Source organism: Marmota monax, unplaced genomic scaffold (genome assembly GCF_021218885.2).
Source record: "Marmota monax isolate L192 unplaced genomic scaffold, Marmota_monax_Labrador192_F-V1.1 WCK01_AAM20220418_F8-fsc00052, whole genome shotgun sequence".
Taxonomy (NCBI): domain Eukaryota; kingdom Metazoa; phylum Chordata; class Mammalia; order Rodentia; family Sciuridae; genus Marmota; species Marmota monax.
This window is the reverse complement of record NW_026693473.1, coordinates 7,976,972-8,000,273: the sequence shown is the minus strand read 5'-3', so window position 1 is coordinate 8,000,273 and position 23,302 is coordinate 7,976,972. Positions and strand designations below refer to the sequence as shown.

At 38.1% G+C, this 23,302-nt stretch overlaps 2 protein-coding genes across 2 annotated transcripts in view; both read right to left on the bottom strand.

Moving 5' to 3' along the window:
- The window catches only part of Pak2 (p21 (RAC1) activated kinase 2), a 74,447-nt gene extending 68,104 nt beyond the window's left edge, over positions 1-6,343 (bottom strand). The window contains exon 1 of the mRNA XM_046457932.2: positions 6,209-6,343. The gene's annotated coding sequence lies outside the window, so the exon portion shown is untranslated. The remainder of the gene's footprint in view (positions 1-6,208) is intronic.
- Positions 6,344-11,470: 5,127 nt separating this feature from the next.
- The window catches only part of Pigx (phosphatidylinositol glycan anchor biosynthesis class X), a 30,832-nt gene continuing 19,000 nt past the window's right edge, over positions 11,471-23,302 (bottom strand). Inside the window, exons 7-8 of the mRNA XM_046457846.2 lie at positions 13,777-13,877; positions 11,471-11,764 (exon numbers count right to left, since the gene is read on the bottom strand). Coding sequence (XP_046313802.1) covers positions 11,621-11,764; positions 13,777-13,877 — 245 coding nt within the window. The 3' untranslated portion in view covers positions 11,471-11,620. The remainder of the gene's footprint in view (positions 11,765-13,776; positions 13,878-23,302) is intronic.

Here is a 23,302-nt window from a genome sequence, read left to right as displayed (position 1 = left end):
GAAATTTTTAGTATAAAATACTCCTATCAATAGTTAAAAAGAAGCTAGGCATGGTAGCACAAACCTGTAACCCCAGCAACTGAGGAGATTAAAGTGAAAGAAATCTAAATTTCAAGACTAGCCTGGGCAACTTAACAAGACCTTGTATCAAAATAAAAAAGGATGGGAATATTGCTCAGTGGTAAATCACCCCTAAATTCAATCTCCAGTACCAGAAAAAAAAAAAAGTTAAAAGAAAAACTATCACCTAGTGAAATTAAGGTACAACCCCACAATGAAAAGTCAGGTAAACCAAAATAATTTTTAAACAGTTTTTAAAGGAGAACAGAGTGAAATGTTCAAGATCCATCATTAAGTAAAAAAGAAAGTCAATTATTCAAAATTATTCTGATTTTATAAAAATAAAGTATAATACACGCATAAATAAAAGGAGGAAAAACTACTGGCAAGAAACACACCTAAGTATCAACAGTAGTTATCTACAGGTAATATAAGAGGTAATTTCTTTTAAACCTTACTTTTTCCAAATCTTTAACAAGAAGACTACAAGGTTTGAAAAGAATTTACAATACAGAAACTTTATCAAAAATTTAGCTGATTGCCACTATTATATCTGTCAATCTAACTGCCAACTCTTTAGTAATTTGCTCTTTAGAGCACCTAAGATTTTGTCTAAATGCTTTCCCCATCTCTATTGCTTGCTTTTATTATAGAACAATTTGCTCATTCATAAGATTAAAATTTTTATATAATCTCAGAATTTAAAGAAATAGGAATTTTTTAAAGCTAAATTATACTTTAATTTGTATTTTGAGTGTAAAACCTTCTATCTTTTGAGAAACTTTTAAATGTTTACATGAAAAAACAAATTACCAATGTAATAGCTTGATCAGAAAGAAGTTAAGGAAGAATTCAAAAGTGCACCAAACTGGGCTGGGATTATAATAGCTCAGAGGTAGTGTGCTTGCCCTGCACACATGAAGCACCGAGTTCGATCCTCAATACCACATAAAAATAAATTAATTAAATAAAGGTATTGTGTCCATCTACAACTAAAAAAATGCCCCAAATGAGAAATAACTCTTATTTCTAAATGAGTAACTCATGCTTTCAACACAGAGAACATAAAGATTATGTGTTAACATGTTAAGATAAAATATATAATATCTAAATCATGGTGAGATCAGAAATATTCTCAAAGCTACACACAAAAATTGAGACTTGAAAGGTGAGGATTAATCAGGTAGATGAGAAGCAGGGGTCAAAAAGGGGCATTTTCCCTTTTAGCAAATGTGATGTTTACAATAAAAAATATATATTTCCTCCTCCAATCCCTATAATAATACTAATTTTCACACCACAGTCCTAAAACACTTTTACACCTATATTTTATTTCTGTAAAAAACTATTTTAAGCTCTCTTATCCCTACCATGAACAACAACAACATAACAGAAGGACGAGGATTCAAACAATTACTGTGGGCATGGTGACATAGGCCTATAATCCCAGCAACTGTGGAGTCTTGAGGCAGGAGGATTGAAAGTTCAAGACCAATTTCAGCAATTTAGTGAGATCTTATCTCAAAAAGGAGGGGGGGATGGATGTTGCTCAAAGATAAACAAAGCACCTCTGGGCTCGATCCCCAGTACCAAAAATAAATAAATAAATAAATAACCAACAACAATTATTAAAAGTACCATAATATAGAAGAATGTGCTTTATAAAGGTGGATGGGGAAGAATTTTTTGTTTGCAGCGCTGGTGATGGAATCCAGGATCTTGAGCATGCTAGGCAAGTGCTCCTACCAATACTAAACTACACCCCCACCCCAACAATCTTAGTAACGAATTAATACCTATTACGTAAAGGACTAATACAATACCTATTGTGTGTAAAGAACTACAATTCAATAAGGAAATATGAATAAGAAAGTATTGGTAAAGTCTTTTGGGAAGGCAATTTAGAATCTACCAAATCTTAAAATGCACGTTTAAAAAATTATCTTTATGGAAATGCACAAATGTGTATGCACAAAGACATGAGGAAGTGCATTAAGGCTCTAGTTTTAGTTGTTCAAAACAAACAAATGATTATGAATAATTAAAGTAACTACCAGATGCTGGTATGGTGGCACACGTCTGTCAATTCCAGCTACTTGGGAAGCTGAGGCAGCAGGATTGCAAGTTCCAGGCCAGCTTGGTAATTAGTGAGACACTGTCTCACAATTTTAAAAAATAATAAAAAGGGTTGAGGATGTATATAGCCCAGTGATAGAATGTTCCTGGGATCGACCGCTCTAGTACTGCAAATAAAATTAATTAATTACTACCATATAATGGAGCATCTATTTCCTGATTATCAAAAACAAAAAGATGAAGTGCAACTATTCATATTAATATGGAAAATAATACACAATGATCAGGTTTTTTTTTAATTTTAAAATAGATGTAAAAAATATACAACATGTGACACCAATGCTTAAATAATATTTTTAATAGTGGGTGGATACCTCTAAAGAATATGACTAGAAAGTGAGGAAGGAATAATTTTAACTGTTTAATTAATCAACTTGTTTGAACTTTTCATAATGAGCATGTACTACTTTTGAATTTATTTTAAAAATAAGAGAAAAATACACATTTCTAGTCTATTATTAAGGTTATCTCTGACAGCTGAGATTAAGATGATTTTGTCCTGTTAATTGTTTTCACTATTTCCAAATTTTTCATAAGAAATATGCATCCTTTTACGTTAGAAAAACTATTTTCAAAAAAAACTGTATTTTATTTCAAAAGTAGAAGTATTTTATTTTTTCTCATGTAAAATTAACTTTATTCTCCTGAAAGATAATTTTTAAATTTAATTATGACTGCTGGGCCCAGTGGTGCACACCTTAATCCCTGCAATTGCTAAGTATTTTATCTTCATTGTCTAAACTGGCATAAACAGCTCTATGAAATTAATATTATATTATTATATTATTATCCCCATATTATAAATAAGAAAACGAAGTTTTGAAAAGAAAGTGTATCTTGGGAGGAAGAGCATGAGAAGATCACCATTAAACAGGGTCGAGAGGGGGGAGGGAAAGAGAGAGAGAAGGGAAATTGCATGGTAAAGGAAGGAGACCCTCATTGTTATACAAAATTACATATAAGAGAAAGTGAGGGGAAAGGGGGGAAAAAAACAAGAGAGAGAAATGAATTACAGTAGATGGGGTAGAGAGAGAAGATGGGAGGAGAGGGGAGGGGAGGGGAGGGGGGATAGTAGAGGATAGGAAGGGCAGCAGAACACAACAGACACTACTAGTATGGCAGTATGTAAAAAAGTGGATGTGGAACCGATGTAAATCTGCAATATGTATACGGGGTAAAAATGGGAGTTCATAATCTGCTTGAATCAAATGTATGAAATATGATATGTCAAGAGCTTTGTAATGTTTTGAACAACTAATAATAAAAAAAAAAAAAAGAAACAAACAAAAAAAGGTGTATCTTACCCAGTATCAAGAAGAGGAGGAGCCAAGATTCAAATCCAGGCCTCCAATTCGTAAGTGCTTAGGATATAAGGAGTACATACCAGTATGAGATACCACACAGATAAAAGACTTGAACTCTAGAATCTTGAATGAATGATCAGACTATAATCAGCTAGTGATCTAAGAATCAGTAGTGAAACTATTTTGATTGGAAGAAAACTATTAGTATTTGAGGCAATGGGGGTTATTTCCCTCCTCCCTACTTATGGAAAGGAAAAAGGATACAAGTAAGAACTCATAAGAACAAATTCCAAGTAACTTAACACCCTCCCTCTGATTAGTCTGTATTTAATTAACCCTCTAACTGGAAAGGGTTTTGATAAAATGATCAGATCCCTGAGGACTTGATTCTTGCACATGGCCCAGTTTAATCAAAAACAGAAAATTCAGGAAGCCAAAAGAAATGTATACATGAACACCATTATTGAAATAACCAATACTGACAGATTAAAGACAGGAAAAATTTATCAGTACCTGTTTATTTTATCCTTGGCTACTTATACAAGTTCTCTCATTTTTTAAAAAAGTAAAATTGAAAGTTTATGCTCAGCTATCAGAACAAATTCTAAGTTCCCTCTTTTAAAACATAATTGAAAAGAAATACAAACTAAACTGTTAGCCATGTCTACATGGAAACCTATCATGAAGATCAAAGCACCACATGTTTTAGTAGACATATACCACTACAAACTCAACAGTCACTTTATGAGTCTGAGTTTGCAACACTGGCATTAAGTGTCACCAAGGCCAAAATAATAACACTCTTTCTGAATGATGGCAAACCTGGAATCAAGACTCTAATGGAAGTGAAATAACCATGGAAGTCTTAATACAAATTATCTGTTTTTGTGGCTGGAGAGCAGGGTGAGTTTTGCCTGTAGTTTCAGTGCACCAAAGGCTGAGGCAGCAGGATGGCTCCAGCCCAGAGTTAAGAGGCCAGTCTGAACAACACAGTGAGACATCAGCTCAAAACAAATATAAAACAAACAAAACAGTTTATAGAAATAAGTGGCAGAGAAGTTGGTATCAACAGAACAAGTTTCACACTGCTACATTTCTACACCTCAATCCCTCAGGCCAACAAGGCATCCGATAAATTACAGACAACTAATCATTTGGTATAAATGATGACAGTATTGAAGCTAGTACTAAGCTATTTTTCCAGAGCCTGTTGGAGAGAAAGGTAACAGTGGGCTATTTAGTGAAAACAAAACACACTGAATTTAGGTCAACCTCTTTCACCAAAATCTGAAAGTCAGATTAAGACCTACATATATTATAGGCGAACACCCAGGTTCAGTTTCCATAATGTAAATCAGTGTTCTTAGCTAATTAATAGCTAGAAAGACTTAAAAGCCAAGGGTGAAAGAATAAGAATTGCCTTAAATCAATATCTCTAACATGAAAAAGTCTTTCACTCATGGAGGAGCGAACATGAATGTTTTACATAGCCATACAAACTTCTGGCAAAGCTGACAAGTTTTAACCTGCTTTAAAAATTACTGTTCACCGCCTTCATCCCGACCTAACTTATTTAATGCTATTCTTTTGGACAACCCTACAAAAGCAAAACCCCCAGAGCAAATTCTTGTACATTTCAATATCCTGCCTACTTATAAGAGCGGAAGAGTCAACACAGCAGGGGAAAAAACGTGACGTGCACAACCTTGATCCAAAATACAGTTCGTCGTAGTCTAATTTTAGGCCTAACCATTTTGATTGTCTTTTTATAAAGTTTAAAAAATAAAACAGAAAAATTACAGATCACTTGCACTAAGATTATATTAATGGGAGTTGGTTATTATCAAAGGGGCAACAAATCATGCTCACACTACTCAGTTATTCCCATTAAAAATATTTGGATGGGGGCAAACTTACACCAACTGACAATGGCAATTACTCTAGACACTTCAGTTCTTCGGGTGACTATATCTTTAAACAATCAGTCAAAAGGTTGAGTACACCGAGGAATTTGTGGCAACGTCTTATGCGTGCATGCGCGTCTGTTTCAAAGAAAGCCAAACATGGTGAAAAGCCAATCTCGACTTCACCTAAGTTACCTAAAGAAGCAAATATTCACCTCCTGGCAGAAGATCAAACAACACTGTGAGAAGATCCGAAAATTCTATTCTTAAGCAGAGGCCCTCAACTCCCGGGTAAACTGTTTCTACTAATGTGGACTAGAGCAAAAAGAGCTTACAGTTGAGAAGAGTTAAGAACTGGGACAACAATCCTGAGCAGTGAAACTGCAGCGATCAGAGATAGCAAGGTGGAGCTGAGATAAAGAGGGGGAAAAAAATCAAGGAACGAACCCCGAGAGGTCCCGTCCAGCGATAGTAAACCGAAAAAAAAGGAGAGGGTGAAACGCGAGGGAAGGCAAGACCAAGGGTAGAGCCACAATCAGAACAGGGCTGGGTCCAGGAAGAGCGAGCCCTGGCAGCCCAGCAAGCTTCCCATTTCGGGCTAAAGCCGAGAAGAAAACAGCCCCAGGGAGCAGACAATGAGCCACCGCCCCAGGAGTCGGGGCCCCCAGCTCGCAGGTGGCAACTTCCCGGACCTCGCGGGGCAGGTCCGAGTCCCAGGCCGCTCCCATCAGCCAGGCCGCGGAGAAGGGAGGGAAGAGGGCGACGGCCCGCGTCCGGGACCAGCGGGCCTGTCTGCACACTTACCCCAGGGGAGGAAAGGTCCCCGCCCCGGCGAGGCGCCTCGGTCCGAGCTCCTGGCGGGCTGCGGAGCTGCCCCGGGCGAGCGCGCGGTGCTAGGAGTGGAGAGCCGGGCAGGACAGCGCGGCGGGGCGGGAGGAGCCGCGCGGGAGCACAGACACTGGTAAACTTGGCCGGGCTGCTACCGAGCCCGGCGGCGCCAGGGAGTGGAGGTTGGGAGCCTTCGGCAATGGCGACGGCCCGGGCCGGAGGGGAAGCGGAACAACCGCCGCCGCTGCGCGTGGCCACAACCCTCGGGGAGGGCGAGGGCGATGGGCGGGGGGCGGGGCAAGAGCACGGCCCCGCCCTAACCGCAGCCTGGGCTCGGGGGACGGAGTTGTGCACAACCTCCCAATGGGCGGGCTCGCGCGGGGATCCTGGGAGTTGTAGTTTAATCATGATTACTGCTCCCCCCCCCCCCAACACACACCCTGCCTTTTTTGGGTGGGTGGAGTGGGGATGATCTTTGTATTGAGAAGGACAGCCATTTCCTCATTTAATTCAGCATTGCACTGTCTCCAGTCAGGTTGTGCATACTGATGATCCTGTCAGAGCTGCCAGAGGATTGCTGACATATTTGATCCAATACATTTCTGGAAATTCATCCATTCTCCATTTTGCTTTTTATTTCTTTTTTTAACCTACAAATTCTTACTACATTTTGCTGCTGATTTAAACCCAACTCTTCGCAGATTAAGGCTTCTTTATTTTTTCCACAGAGTCAATGAATGTATTCATGTATTCAACACACATTTCAGTGTCTAATATATGGGATACCCATTAGTCATCAGGGATACAGGTGAACATGACTCACCTTGTCTTTGTGAAACTTACAAATATGAAAAGAGTAATTAAAGTACTAATATCTGGTATGAGGAAAAAACTGAGGGAGATTACTTTGGATAGAGTGGCCAAAGAAGCCCTCTTTTCAGAGTTGACCTTTAAGCCATGAGAAACATCCAAGGGAAAGCATTACAGGCCGGAGGAGAAAATAGGTTTCCATTGTCAGTTAAGAAAGCCTATGTAGCCAAGTGTGGTGGTACATGCCTGTTATCCCAAAGGTTCAGGAGGCTGAGGTGGGAGGATCCCAAGTTTGAGGACAGCCTCAGCAACTCAGCAAGGCCCTAAGCAATACAGTAAGACCCTGTCTCAAAATTAAAAAAAAAAAAAAAAATTAATAAAGGCTCAGTGGTTAAGTGCCACAGGGTTAAATCCCCAGTACCAAAACACCAAAAACCAAACAAATGAACAATAAACAAAATTTGAATGCCATAGTAGGAAGTCTGCAATTCATTCCAAGAATCCACTAAAAGGTTTTAAGTGAAGCAGTGATATTATCTGGCTTATACTTCAAGATCACTAGACTGCTAATTGGAGAACAGAGTATAGGGATGCAAGAGGAGAAGGCAAGTGAATGAGAGAGGCAGTAATCATGATGGACACTAGGCAGACAACAGTGGAAAAGGAGAGAGGTAATCTCAGGAGGCAGAGCAAAAAACTCAATTGATATATCATATTTAGAGAAAAGAACCAAGAAGCAACATGGCAACTGAAAAATGTTCCCATTATTAAACACACCAAAAACTGGATTAAAAAGGGCATCCTTACAAAGGCATAACTAATCCTGCAGAAAAAAAAAAAAAAAAAAAAAAGAAGAAGAAGAATGTTTTTGGTAGTCTTCCAAACTTCACACTAACCCAAACAAGAAGGAAACCAGAGTGGTATGCAGGGCAGAAAAACCATGGTTGTTCAGATTGAGAGTACCTACTTATCAAAGAAATCTGTATGGTTTTAAAGGCTGTAAAGGAGACAAGAGAGCAAAGATAAGGCCTTGGACCTATTCAGGAAGATGGGTCTGTGATCTTGGTAACTCAAAGGGGTTATACCCTCAAGAACATACTGGGAACATGCAGAATATTTACTTTATCCTTGGCTTGGCATAGACAGAAAAATAAAAATTAGTCTGTAGAATTCTTAACTAAATTTTCCCTTAAAAGTTTAAAAGTTCCACTTTATAGCAAAATTCAGGAAACTTCATGTCAGGAAAGTAACTGATAATGCTTAATTAAGGATCTGGAAGAAACAAATACAAATCCTCACTGCATAGATGCACCTTCAACCCAGCTCTCAAAGAATTCCACAGATGAGAGGATTTCAAAAGCTAAACATAAGTACCCAAAATATGCTTATAATACACCCAAGGAAATAACCCACCATGAGCAGATCAAGAGAAATTAAAACAGACACGAAGTCCATATAGATGTTGGAATGACTGGTTAGAGAATATAAAATAAGTTTATTTAAATGATTAAATAAGACAGGAACTAAAAAACACAAGAAACAAAACTAATTTTTTAAAAAATGACTAAGCAACTTTGTAAAGAAACCAAGTAGAATTTTCAGAAATAAAGAGTAACTGAAACTAAATCCAATGTTTGGGTTAAAAAGCAGATTGCACACAATTGAAAAGAAAATTAGTAAACTGGAAGACAGATCTAAAGAAATTACTGAGAACAGGATGTGCCCCTGGTTTCAATCTACAGTGGGTTGAGAGGCTGAAAACAGTTCAGAGACAGAGAAAAAAATGAAAAAAAATTTAAGAGACATGGAGATAGACTAAAAATGTCTATCATATCCCTAATGAGAATTCATGGAGAGAAAAAAACAAAAGGTCTCTGTTGTTAGTAACATCAAACAACAGTTCATGATGAAATAAAGGCTCCTCATGATGAGAATGTTGAGAATCTTCCAGAACTTATTAAAGATAAGAATCTTCAGATTCAGGAAGCAAACTGAATTCCAAGCAGTGAAAAAAGAAATCTCAAACATATCAAAGTAAAATTGCAGAACCCCTGAGATATAACAACCAAAAGTAAAAGACATTGCCTACGAAGAAACAACTTATTAAATTCATAGCATATTTTTCCAAAGCATCAAAGGGATGTTAGTCTATAATGAAATAAAATTTTCAAAGTACCAAGAGAAAACAACTAAGTGTCCACCTAACTAAATTATCAATCAGATGAATGAGGCTGAAATAAAGATATCATAAAAATTTAAAAAAGATATTACTAATAACAGAGACATATTAACACAACCCCTAAAAAGACATAATTTAGAGCTGGGTGTGGTTGTGCTTACCTATAATCTCAACAACTCAGGATGTTGAAGCAGAAGGATCAAAAGTTCAGAGGCCAATCTCAGCAACATAGCAAGGCCTAAGCAACTTAGCAAGACCCTGTCTCAAGTTTAAAAACCAACAAAATTTTTTTTTTCTAAATGGTCTGGGGATATGGCTCCGTGGTTAAGTGGCCCTGGGTTCAATTCCCGGTACCAAAAAAAAAATAGATAATTTAGATTATATAACTAGATTTAGATCTTAAAAAGAAGGTGAAAGATACAAGGTATCAAATCAATAGCTATTTACCTGCCATCCTATATCATTAATTAGGACAATTGTGAAGAATATACTTAGTGCATACTATTTCATTCTCTCATGGTCTACCAAACCCTACATTTGGCCTTGAGGCTAGAGCTTGTGTCTGGAAATCCTGTCAGAGGTCGCTGTGGAACCAGCAGGGAGGGAGGCCCTAGGGCTCCCAAGCCAGAAATGTGAGCTCAGAAATGTGAGCTCAGATTCTGCTCCTCCAGGGCCTTAGTTTCCCACTTCCATAGGAAGCCACGGGAGGTTGACTGAGGACCCGCTGTGCAGCCTCCTTAGTCCCTCCTCTCATGGGATGCTGTGGACTCTCCGTGTGCTCAGAGGAGCAAGGAAGGACAGGTTATGGCATAGGGACATCATCATCTGGATAAAATGACAAACATGGTCATTGTTCGACACAGTACTTGTGGATGAGAAAATACAATCCAAACAGTACATGAGGGTGAAAAGCTCATGAGCAACAAGATGGTCCAGGTGGCCCTTTCTCTATAGGGTATAGTTTTGGAGATAGGTTGTGAAGGTGCTAGAAGTGCCTCTTATGCCTGCACAAGAGACATACCATGTACCCACTAGAGAGGGCCATGAGCCCTATAAGAATGACATCCCGGAATATACCCAATATGGAAAATAAATGCCTGAGGAAGTAACTAATTGGTAAAATAATACAGGATTCAGCAATAAATACAAGAACACGTGAGGTTACACTGGGGATGTTAGTAGTAAGATTGAGAAGTGAGCAATCAAGGAAATGTAGAAGACCCACAGAAACACAATGAAGCACAGGGTCGGATGTAAGGATTTATCTTTGAACTATGCCAAGCAGGAGCTTCTGGGGCTGAGGGTGATGGCCTGGAGGACACTCAACAGGCAAGTGGCACAAATGGAGAACCCCTCAAAAACCTGTATGAGTAAAAGTGATTTACAGTTTGTGTCATTCCAAAAATCATGAGACACATAAACATTTGTAGCTATGTACCCCATAATTATCAGCATCCCCAGGTGGATTAAAGCCAAGAGACCAATGATGAGGTCGATGGTCTTAAGCCTGAGTGGAGAAGGAATGTGAAGATGTGGAAGAGAAGAAGGAGGGTTTTGGCTGAGATCCCAAGGCCAACTTCAAAGAAAACAGCATTTCTTACACTAATATATAGTTGTTTGGTCTTTTTCATTTTGGGGGCAAGGAATCACATGATATATATCTTAAAAGAAAATGAAGAAAATGTCTTTATTTCAAATAGTAACACTTTCATCAATTTCAATGTATATTCTTATCATCAGGAAGTATGTGGATTCACCCCAACACATCCTTTTCCCACTTCAGCACTCAAGTCTCTCTGACACCCTCCAGATGCCATTTTCCTAATCTTCCTAAAATAGGTCTTGATTATGTAATGATTGTTGGGCTCCACTGTACATTAGCTTTTCTAAATGTTCATAATTACCATATATTATTGAAAATAGTTTTTGATTATAATCTCATCCCAAGGTTTTCTGGAGTAGTGTCTTGTTTTTCATCTTTCTCTTCTTGAGTAAGCTGTTCAAATTGTTTGAATTTGCATCCATGATTTTCCATTGAGTTCAAGTGTGACCTTGGGCAGTCTATATGGTGAACTCTGATCATGTTACCTATAAAATATAGGCAGTCATAGTACCTGAATTCTAGAGCTATTATGAGTGAAAGAAGATGAAGTACCTAATACAGAAGTGTTTTTGACATATAATGACCTCTAGAAATATTGGCCATTATTTTTTAATTATGCAGTTCCTCAGATATATGACTTGGGAGATTTATTTCAGTTCTTTTAATAATGACTACCTCTGTTGTTGCCTCAAAAAAAGAAAAAAATAACAAAGCAATGAGTTAATTCTGGAAGAACACCTCTAGTCACATTAACATATCTTTTTTGGTTTATAGAAAACATTAAACTGCATAAAATTTACAAAGAAAAATGACCATATTTGAAAACAGCTACAAGAATCAAAGTAGAACACAGGATTGTAATGAGCAGAGTCACAGAACATACTAAAGAGGTATGTATAGTCAGTCCCACTGGAACTTGTAGAGTCACATTCTTATATATCTGTGGAGAGAGGATAAAAAATAAGAAACATTTCAAATGTATGTCCTAAAGGGAGACTGCTATTTCTTGGATTTTTTTTAATTTGATCTTTTTCTCTTTTCTTTTAAATATTTTTTAGCCAATGCTATATTACATACAACATTAGTGTTTGAATGACTTTCAGATCCACCATTTCATTTAATGTTATAGATTCAAATTCCCATAATAATTGATTTCACATTAGTTTGAACTTTTTCTACTTGTTATATAGAATTCAGTGTATTATTTTTTAAAAAAAACTATATCCCAGCATCACCTCTATAATCAATATAAACAATTACTTCCTTTGGCTATGTTTTACCTTTGAATATAGAATTATAATTTGAGCTCTAGAGAAAAAACAATAAAATAAAGTATCTGTTTAGTTGTTTTGTAGTATCTCTCCTCAGATAGCTTTTTCCAGTTTGTTATTCACAAATCACAAAACTGAATATATCCTTTCCTATGGCTAGCAATGAAAAATTCTCCTATGTTCAATTTACTTTCTATGTTCTGTTTGGTTTTGAAGATAAAGGGGTTTAATTAGGAACCTTGGGAAATTTTATGTTTAAAAATAAGTTTTTAAACAAGTTTTTTTTTTTTAATTAAAATTTAGGTAACCTGGGAATACTTTCCTTTTCTGTTTATACACACCTGGATTTTAATTTCACATTAAAAAAAAAGCCAGTTATCAATAAAATCTATAACAAACACTATCTGAAAATCAACTTTAAAAAAAAGGCATCTTAAATCTTAGTTTAGAATACCACCTAATTAATGGCCTAATACCTATTTTCCTGGTACATATAAAGAATAAATAAAAGGAAAACAATCTATAAACTCTTAAGCATACTCTTCACTCATATAAAAAAATCAAATGCAATTCTCCAGATTTTTTCAGGTACAAAATGGCAATGGCAGTCTACTGAAAATGGTAATCGATATTGTGTAAGAGATTAGCTGCCATCCATCTTCCTAAAAGTTGATACAAAGAATGTCCTCCAATAAAAAACAGCAGTGCTTTACAGTAGGTCTTCACTGTAAGCAGTAGTTTCCTGAGCTAGCTGGTGGACAGATTTCTAAGCAACCATAAGAATATTACTCTAAATTTAAATATCCACAACAGTACACATGAATAAACCTGCCCTCTGGTTATCTAACTGACAGTTTTTGTTGCAAGTTCACTTGGCTCCTTGTAAAAATATACTAAAAATTAAAATACAGATTGTACCATTCAACCAAACAAAGCAGGCCTTAAGGAGAATTAGAAACAAAGAAACTAACAGTAATACAAGCACCAATTAAAAGGCAGCTCATAAAAGGGGAACAAAAGGATAGTGGGAAAAAAAAAAGGAAAAGAGGTACTTTGTAAAGAGACTTATCATGATGAAGAGAGGAAAGAAGTAGACTTCTGTTAACAAAGAAAGGGGAGGGGGGTAAGTAGAAACTGTAGATTCCTAAGACAAAGCTGGTGCTTAGAAAGTATTAATGACCAATTTAATAATATCTGAAAACAAGCTGGGGAAGTCAAAACTACAAATGGCCCAAAGTGGCCCAGACTAGATAAAAAAAAAAAAAAAAAAAATAGCAACTGTCTAGAAGCTTTATGGTAAGTTTAAATGATAGCACTGGGTTTTAGTTTCCTTTTTCTACTTCCTCTATGTAATATAATTATTTTCTTGTTAAAAACTAATAAAAAGTTCTAAATAAAAATAAAGTTTTATTGATAAAGGAAAACAAAATGAACTTTACACTATTTTTCCTCAGCATTTCACACCTTTAAAAAGTGTATCAGCTATACTTATGTTCTAACCCAATGAGGCACAGGATTAACAGCCCTTAAATGATTGTATAACTTTACCCAAATAAGGAAACACTGTTACCATCAGTAGCAAAGAAACAACATTAAAAACTAACAAAAACTCACATTCTATGACAAAATACAAGACTTAAAAGAGGCAGCACTATCTAAAAACATTAAAATATTAGCTTACTGATTTATACTTCATGTTGTTCCACTGGCATATATCCTTACTCTTCAAAGCACAAGGAGCTGCCACTTGTGACTGAGCCCAGCACCTCAAAATCGGGAACTCTGAGAAAAGTAGTAGAACACAATGTCAGAAAATCTGAATTTGGACTCAAGGTTAGTCCTATATTGAACATGAACAAAAGTCATGGGATATGAGTCTCCAAACATTTTAATACACTATATATATGATTTGGACCCATCTATCACATACTGTTATTTTAGCATCTTTTTTTTAATATTTATTGTTTAATTGTAGATGAATACAATACTTATTTTATTTATTTATTTTTTATGTGGTGCTTAGGATCAAACCCAGGACCTCACACACGCTGGGCGAGCGCTGTACTGCTGAGCCACAACCCCAGCCCAAGCATCTTTTTTTTATGTGGATGGATGGCTAAGAAATTACAAAATTATAAAGAAATCAAATTTGACTTAACAAATCCCCCCCGCCTTTTTTTTTTTTTTTTTTTTGTGGTACTGAGGGGGACTCTTAGTCAAGCTACATCCTCAACCCTTTTAAGACAGCGTTTCACTAAATTGCCCAGGTTGCCCTTGAAGTTACTATTCTCCTGCCTCAGTCTCCTGAGTTACTGGTATTACAATGCATGCATCACTATGCCTGGCTCCATTAAAAATTTAACACAAAAGATTTTTAAGGTATAACATTTTTAAAGTGAACACATCCTAAGCATATAACTTGATAAATTTCCACATGAAAAACACCCATATAAAGAGCACTCTGGCTGGGTGCAGTGGCACATGCTTATAATCCCACCAGCTAAGGAAGCTGAAGCAGGAGGATTGTGAGTTCAAAGCCAGCCTCAGCAACTTAATAAGGCCCTAAGCAACTCATTGAGACCTGTCTCTAAATAAGATACAAACAAGGGCTGAGGATGTGGCTCAGTGGTTGACCACCCCTGGGTTGACTCCCTCGTACCATAAATAAATAAATACATACATACATACATACATACATACATACTCTGATCAAATCCAAAACAGCACTAGAACCACCACCACTGTTGCCTCAGAAGAGGCACTTTTCAAACTTTATTTAGAGTAAGTAAAAGATACTATTACTAGAAACAGAAAATTAGACTAGATGAGAAAAGTTATGATAGCTGAAATTTTTTTGAATTTCTCATTGTAAAAGGTATGATGGTGGCAGATGTAAAATTAAAAACATCCTATCTGCCAGTTTTCAGACACAGTGCTATTAATTTTATAAACATTCTAGTAAGCCAGCCCAAATTCAAGGATACATGTTGAGAGCCACAGCCTGAGGGGCCCCAGCAAACTTCCAGCTGCCAGCAAACTTCCAGCTGCCGGCTGATGATTGGCTCACAGCAGCCCCAGCAACATCTAGCTGATTGGCTCCTCGGCCCCAGCAACATCTAGCTGATTGGCTCCTCTGCGGTGATGCTCATTGGACTGTTTCCCTGCCCTTTCAGACCACGGAGCTGCTCATTGGGGGACTTTTTTGGCTCCGCCCACGTGACCCAGCCAATCGGCCTCAAGAGCAGGAGGATTGTGGGAGGTGGAGAGAAGCTTGTGTGGGAGAGAGAGGCTTGTGGAAAGCCGGTGGTGGCAGTTGAGGCTCTGAGGGTTTTTCCTGAGAGACTATTTTGTTTGTCGTGTGTGGTTCTAAAAATAAAGTTAGTTTCTTTTGACAAGTGGCTCCTGATTGTGCCCAGCCAGACTGCGGCATTTGGTGGCTCGCACGGGGAGCGACTGAGGGTAAGTGAACTGCTCGCCCCTGAGGGCAGGGCGAGAGGATGGGTAGCCATTTTAAGATTCTTCTTTTGTTATTTTGTTTCACTTTTGTTTTAAGTTGCCTGTCCCTGGAGATGAGTGAGACGGAAGAAAAACCGCTCACATCTGAGGAAAAACTATTTACGTCTGAGGAACAGATAGGGAGAAAGGACGGATGCCCATGTCAGGAGGATAGAAAGGCTATAATGACTTTTTGTTGTTCCCTTTTTATTTCATTCTGTCTCGGTTTTGTTTGGCGTCATCTTGTTGGGTTGTATTATAGTAGAAATATGGGATCAGAAATTAGTAAAAAACAAACTGAAAGAGTGTTAAGTAAATTGTTAGAGGAAGGAGGCATCTCAGTAAAATCAAGAACAATCAGGGCATACGTTGATACAATACAAAAATGTAGCCCATGGCTTTTTAAGGAGGACTTGTTAAATATATCACAATGGAACCATCATGGTGAAGATTTAAAAAGAATAGAAAAGAAAAGCCCAGGGACTCTGCCAGTTGGCACATTGCCATTGTGGACGTTCATATCTTGTTTGCTTAGTCCAAAGCCTTCAGTTCAGACAATGGTAGAGGAAGAAGAAGACATAATGATTCAAGTAAAAGAGAAGGTCTCTCAAGTTAGTCAGACAGAGGAAAAGATTCAAGTAAAAGAGAAGGTCTCTCAAGTTAGTCAGACAGAGAAAGAAAGTGTAAAACAGAAAAAGCCATCAGGGGGAAAGGTACAACAGGAGACTGCTACTAACACCTTTCTATCACCAGAGGGTGTAAGTGTCCAACCAACAGCACCACCTCTACAGGAGACTGCTACTAACACCTTTCTATCACCAGAGGGCGAAAGTGTCCAACCAACAGCGCCACCTCCATATGCTGGGAGGCCCCCAACCCCCACAGTTGATAGTTGGGATCCTGAGACAAGGTCTCAAATATTAACATGCCCTGTATTTGAGGCAGGAGGGCAGCGATTTTACCAAGTTTTAAATTTCAAAACAGTGAAGCAGCTAAAAGAGGCTGTAACAACCTATGGTCCTCAAGCACCCTTCACTGTAAGCTTGGTCGAATCCATTAACAACTTGAACATGACGCCAGCAGATTGGGCTAATATGTGTAAAGCTGTGCTAAATGGAGGACAATACCTGTTATGGAAGGTTGCCAATGAGGAATTTTGCAAGGAGACGGCTAGGCGAAATGCAGCAGCTGGTTATCCTCAGAGAAATCTAGATATGTTGTTAGGAAAGGGACCTTATGAGGATCAGCAGCAACAAATTGCATATGATCCTGGCGTATACGCACAAATTGCTGCAGATGCAATTAAGGCATGGAAGACTTTACAAGGACATGGAGGTTTACAAGGTCAATTATCTAAGGTAATACAAGGAGCTAATGAAACTTATGCTGAATTTGTAGATAGGCTTATTCAAACAGCTACCAGAGTTTTTGGGAATACAGAACAAGCAATGCCATTACTAAAACACCTGGCTTATGAGCAAGCAAATCGTTGGTGCAGAGATATCATTAGACCATGGAAACATGAAGATTTAAACACATATATTAAATTATGTAGAGACATTAATGAACAAGAGCAAGTCGTGGCAGCTGCAGTAAAACAGGCTTTAGATGCCAGAGACATTAATGAACAAGGGCAAATTGTGGCAGCTGCAGTAAAACAGGCTTTAGATGCCAGGCCAAGAACATGCTACAATTGTGAACAAACAGGACATTTTAAAAGGAATTGCCCCATTGGAGGAGGGTTTAACAAAACTAGGTATCAAAGGAGTAGAATACCAGGTATTTGCCCACGATGCCGTAGAGGGAGACATTGGGCTAATGAATGCCGTTCTCAAACCACCATAGAGGGTACTCCATTATCAAAAAACGAACAAGGACCAGGTGTTTATCCACGATATCGTGGAGAAAGGCATCGGGCTCCATTGCCAAAAAACGGACAGGGGGGCCCAATGCTCCGGGGCCCAAAACCACAAATATACGGAGCACTGGAGGAACCCAGCAACCCCATCAGGGTAGTGCCCAGGACACATTGTCCATCAGATCCCTCATCAGACAAACCAGAGGGAGCGCAGGGTTGGACATCTGCGCCTCCGCCAGAGCAGTACTAACTCCAGAGATGGGAGTTCAAATCATTCCCACAGGGGTGAAAGGACCTCTTCCCAAAGGAACAGTAGGCTTATTATTGGGACGCAGCTCTTCTACTCTAAAAGGACTTATGATAAGTCCTGGGGTAATTGATCCCGATTATGAAGGTGAAATAAAAATTATAGCCAGTTCTCCAAAGGGTATATCAGTAATTTCACCAGGAGATAGAATAGCACAGTTACTAATAATACCCAGCCTACATGATAAATTTTCCAGTCGTACTGTAGAAAGAGGTTCCAAGGGATTAGGCTCCACAGGTGTAGATTGGGCTATGCTTTCTTTAAATTTAGATTCTCGCCCCATGCTAAAACTAAATATTCAAGGACATGAATTTAATGGGCTACTGGATACAGGTGCAGACCTTAGCATCATCTCTCGTCAAGAATGGCCAAAACATTGGCCATTACAACAAGCCACTCAAACGCTTCGAGGCCTAGGAGTGGCGACTAATCCCCATAGAAGTGCAATGGTATTAGATTGGAAGGATCCTGAAGGATGTGAAGGAACTATACAGCCATATGTATTGGATCATCTTCCCGTAAATTTATGGGGACGAGATGTCCTAGATCAATTAGGTTTGACATTAACAAATAACATCAACCAAAATGCACCCACTATTATGACTAGACAAGGTTTTAGGAAAGGAAAAAGATTAGAAAAACAAGAACAAGGTATAGCAGCACCAATACAAATAGATCAAGGAACAGACAGACATGGGTTGGATTTTCAGAAAGGGCCACTGAGACAATAAAAATTACTTGGAAATCAGAAAGACCAGTATGGGTTCCTCAGTGGCCCCTGACTAAAGAAAAGATACAAGCAGCCCATGACCTGGTCAAACAACAATTAGCAGAAGGACATATACAACCTTCTGTATCTCCCCATAATACTCCCATTTTTGTCATCAAAAAGAAATCTGGTAAATGGAGATTATTGCAAGATTTAAGAGCCATTAATAATGAGATGGTTATTATGGGACCTGCTCAATCAGGGATTCCTCAGTTGTCTGCTTTGCCAAAAACCTGGTATGTTTTAGTTATAGATATTAAAGATTGTTTTTTTTCAATTCCAATTCATCCTGAGGATAGTCCACGTTTTGCATTTACTATCCCTGCACTGAATCATGAAGGTCCTGATCAGAGATATGAATGGAAAGTACTCCCTCAAGGGATGGCTAACAGCCCAACTATGTGTCAAATTTATGTTAACAAAGTAATCCAGCCACTTAGAAATCAAAATCCTGAACTACAAATATTTCACTATATGGATGATGTATTATTAGCACACAAAGATAAAAACACATTGCTAGAATGTTATGCCACACTTACAAACTTATTAAAAAATTATAATCTAGAGATAGCAATAGATAAAGTACAATTAAATTTTCCAATTAATTATTTAGGAGTTCTATTATCCTCAACCATGGTCCGTCCACCAAAAATTCAAATACGAGTAGATCAACTCAAATCACTTAATGACTTTCAAAAGTTATTAGGAGACATAAATTGGATAAGGCCTTATTTAGGTATACCAACAGGAGAGTTGGGACCTTTATTTGATATCCTAAAAGGTCCATCAGATCCAAATTCACCCCGAATGTTAACGCCTGAAGCAAGAAAGGCATTAAAAATCATTGAAACATATATGGAAAATATGCATTTGGATAGAATTGATATAAGTTTGCCTTTATTATTTATTGTACTACCAACAAAAAATATTCCTACAGGAGTATTTTGGCAAGAAGGTCCATTATTATGGATACATTTATCTTATTCTCCTAACACTATTCTTACTAGGTATCCTGAGGCTGTAGGACAATTAATACTCAAAGGAATAAAAGCAGCAAAGGGAGTGTTTGGAATTTCTCCCAATAAAATTATTACTCCATATACTATGAATCAAATTGATGAGTTAGCTAATGAGTTAAATACTTGGGCAATAATCATGTGTAAATCTAATGTTTCATTTGATAACCACTTACCATCTAATCCTTTATTGTCTTTTTGGTCATTGCATCCTGTAATTTTTCCAAAAATGACAAGAAAACACCTATCATGAATGCTCCAAATATATTCACTGATGGGTCAAATAATGGTACAGCAGCAGTAGTTACCCCTGATCAAACTTTTACATTTTTAGTACCCAAACAATCAGCTCAAAAGGTAGAGCTTAATGCAGTTTTACAAGCTTTTGTGATGTTTAAAGATTCTGTATTTAATTTATTTTCTGATAGTCAGTATGTAGTTAATGCTATAGTATCTCTTGAAGATGCTGGTAGGATTTCCCCTTCTTCTACTGTTTTCTCTTTGCTTTCCACTATACAAAGTCTAATCTGGGACAGAAAAGATCCATTCTTTATAGGACATATCAGGGCACATACAGGATTGCCTGGAGCCCTTAGTTTGGGCAATGATTTAGCAGATAAAACTACACATGACATACATATTTTCTCTACACTAGAAGAAGCTATAAATTTTCATAAAAAGTTCCATGTCAATGCTAATACTTTACAAAAGCGTTTTAAAATAACTAAGGAACAAGCTAGACAAATAATAAAACAATGTCAAAATTGTGTGACCTTTTTACCACAAGTTAATCTTGGAGTCAATCCTAGAGGATTGATACCTAACCATATTTGGCAGATGGACGTCACACACTTGCCAGAATTTGGAAAATTAAAATATTTGCATGTTACAGTTGATACTTCTTCTGGATTTTTGATGAGCTCCCTTCATGCCGGAGAAAAAACTAAAGATGTTATAGCTCATTGCTTACAAAATTTTGCCACTGTGGGTGTTCCAAAACAGTTAAAAACAGATAATGCCCCTGGTTATACTTCTACCTCTTTTAAACAATTTTGCTCAACATTTGGCATTACTCATATAACAGGAATCCCATACAATCCACAGGGACAAGGCATAGTTGAAAGAGCTCATCAAACTATTAAAATGTACTTATTAAAGCAAAAAGAAGGAATTGGGAAGGGGTATATATTCCCCAAAGATAAACTTAAAATAACCCTTTTTACTCTAAACTTTTTAAATTTGGATTCATCAGGACTTAGTGCTGCAGAAAGGCATATGTGTCCAAAAAATGTACATAAGCCCAAGGTACTTTGGAAGGATATTCTAACAGGACAATGGAAAGGTCCTGACCCAGTAATTGTCTGGAGTCGGGGGTCTGTTTGTGTGTTTCCACAGGGAGAACAGCAGCCGATTTGGATTCCAGAGAGATTAACCAAGGTCCTGACCCAGTGATTGTCTGGAGTCGGGGGTCTGTTTATGTGTTTCCACAGGGAGAACAGCAGCCGATTTGGATTCCAGAAAGATTAACTAAAGCGATTTCTACAGACCAAAAAGAAGATGATTTGGCTCAAATCCATAACAACTGATATCCAAAACTCCAGTTTGGCTATTCTTACATCTGCAACAGAACCAGGATGCTTTTTTCAATATCTATTTTATTATTGCCGTTTGCCATATCATGAAGTTCTATTTTGTTTTTTGAGCTCATACAGACCTAGGTTAATGTTTTGCTGATCAGTTCTATTTTTTGACTATAGAGTTTTTAAGCATTGCAATGGAGATTTCACCTGTAAAAAGTTATAAGGCCTTTACTATAATGTTATGTGTTGTATGTATTATATTATGTGTGCACACTTGTGTTTTGTGTTATATGTTTGAATGCACGTATGTCCATATATCATATATGATGAGCGCTCATGATAAAATGGATCCAAATATTTTTTTTTCACGTGATTTATATGGTTTAATTTAAATTGGGTAAACAACTGTTGAGGATTGTTTTAATATGTAAACAAAAAAGAAGGTTAACAGATCTGTTTGTTTACTTTCACCTTTCCTTTTCATTATATTTAATAATTCTCTTAAAGACAATGTAAATTGTTAAGAAAATTGTTTTCTTTTAGTGCCTTCTGTAATGTTACATAATTTTTTCTTTAGCCATTATTGCCAGAATTCCTATCTTCATCCCAGTGCCGGTGAAGACAATGTAAATTGTTAAGAAAATTGTTTTCTTTTAGTGCCTTCTGTAATGTTACATAATTTTTTCTTTAGCCATTATTGCCAGAATTCCTATCTTCATCCCAGTGCTGGTGAAGTCAAAGATAAAACCAATCTACAGCTTCTACAATAGCCATCACTGAACTGCTTGCAGAACTTGCCTGGACACATTGTGAGCTCACCTGTATGCATTGTGAAATATCTGTTGGTGCAGCGACTTATGGTAGTGTTGGGGTATTTTTGCTGATGATGTCACCGGTGGTACAATTTTTCAAAGGAGCCCTCAATTGGCTTAATGTCATGGCATTTTGCATCCTCCTCTACTAGTGATGGTCTAAAATTTGGGGGCCAACAGAGGTGAGGCAAAGAACCTCACCCCCCCACAGGTGCAAAGGCCTATCCACAAGTATGGCTGTATGCTGGACCGGTAGTCAGTGACGGGTATGATCCAATTGCAGTGGTACCAACCTAAGACAGGAGGCTGACGCCTAGAGGTCAGTTCATCCGATGACGGGTAAGGACCATATGTTGAATTGGACTGCCTAACAGGCACGGTCCCTAAGCCACATGCTTGTTGTTTAAACAGAGAGGGGGAGATGTTGAGAGCCACAGCCTGAGGGGCCCCAGCAAACTTCCAGCTGCCAGCAAACTTCCAGCTGCCGGCTGATGATTGGCTCACAGCAGCCCCAGCAACATCTAGCTGATTGGCTCCTCGGCCCCAGCAACATCTAGCTGATTGGCTCCTCTGCGGTGATGCTCATTGGACTGTTTCCCTGCCCTTTCAGACCACGGAGCTGCTCATTGGGGGACTTTTTTGGCTCCGCCCACGTGACCCAGCCAATCGGCCTCAAGAGCAGGAGGATTGTGGGAGGTGGAGAGAAGCTTGTGTGGGAGAGAGAGGCTTGTGGAAAGCCGGTGGTGGCAGTTGAGGCTCTGAGGGTTTTTCCTGAGAGACTATTTTGTTTGTCGTGTGTGGTTCTAAAAATAAAGTTAGTTTCTTTTGACAAGTGGCTCCTGATTGTGCCCAGCCAGACTGCGGCAGATACAAGGATCCAAAATCTGAAAGGGGCTTCTTTAAAAAAAAAAAACTCAATTCAAAGACTGTAAGACTGTGAAGAAGAAAAAGCAAAAGAATAATTTTTTTTTCTTACTTTACCCAAATCTCCACAAAAAGAACAATTACAGAGCAAAACCAAAAGCTCATGAACAAAGTTTACAACAAAAGAGGTGACAGCTAGGCACAGTGGTACACACCTATAACACAGTGACTCAGGAGGGTGAGGTAGGAGAATGACAAGTTCAAGGCCAGGCTCAGTAACTTAGCAAGAATGTCTCAAAAAAAATTGGGGGGGGGAGGGACTGGGGAAGAGCTTAGTGATAGAGAACCCCGGGGTTCAATCCCCAGTACTGAGAAAAAAAAAAAAAAAAAAAGCAAGTGATCTAACCATACCTCTGGAGTCAGCTGCCAATTTCTGGGAATTAAAGGAGTCAGAGGAACATGATGAACTGCATCATGGGTACAATTAGGAAAACACCAATCATGAG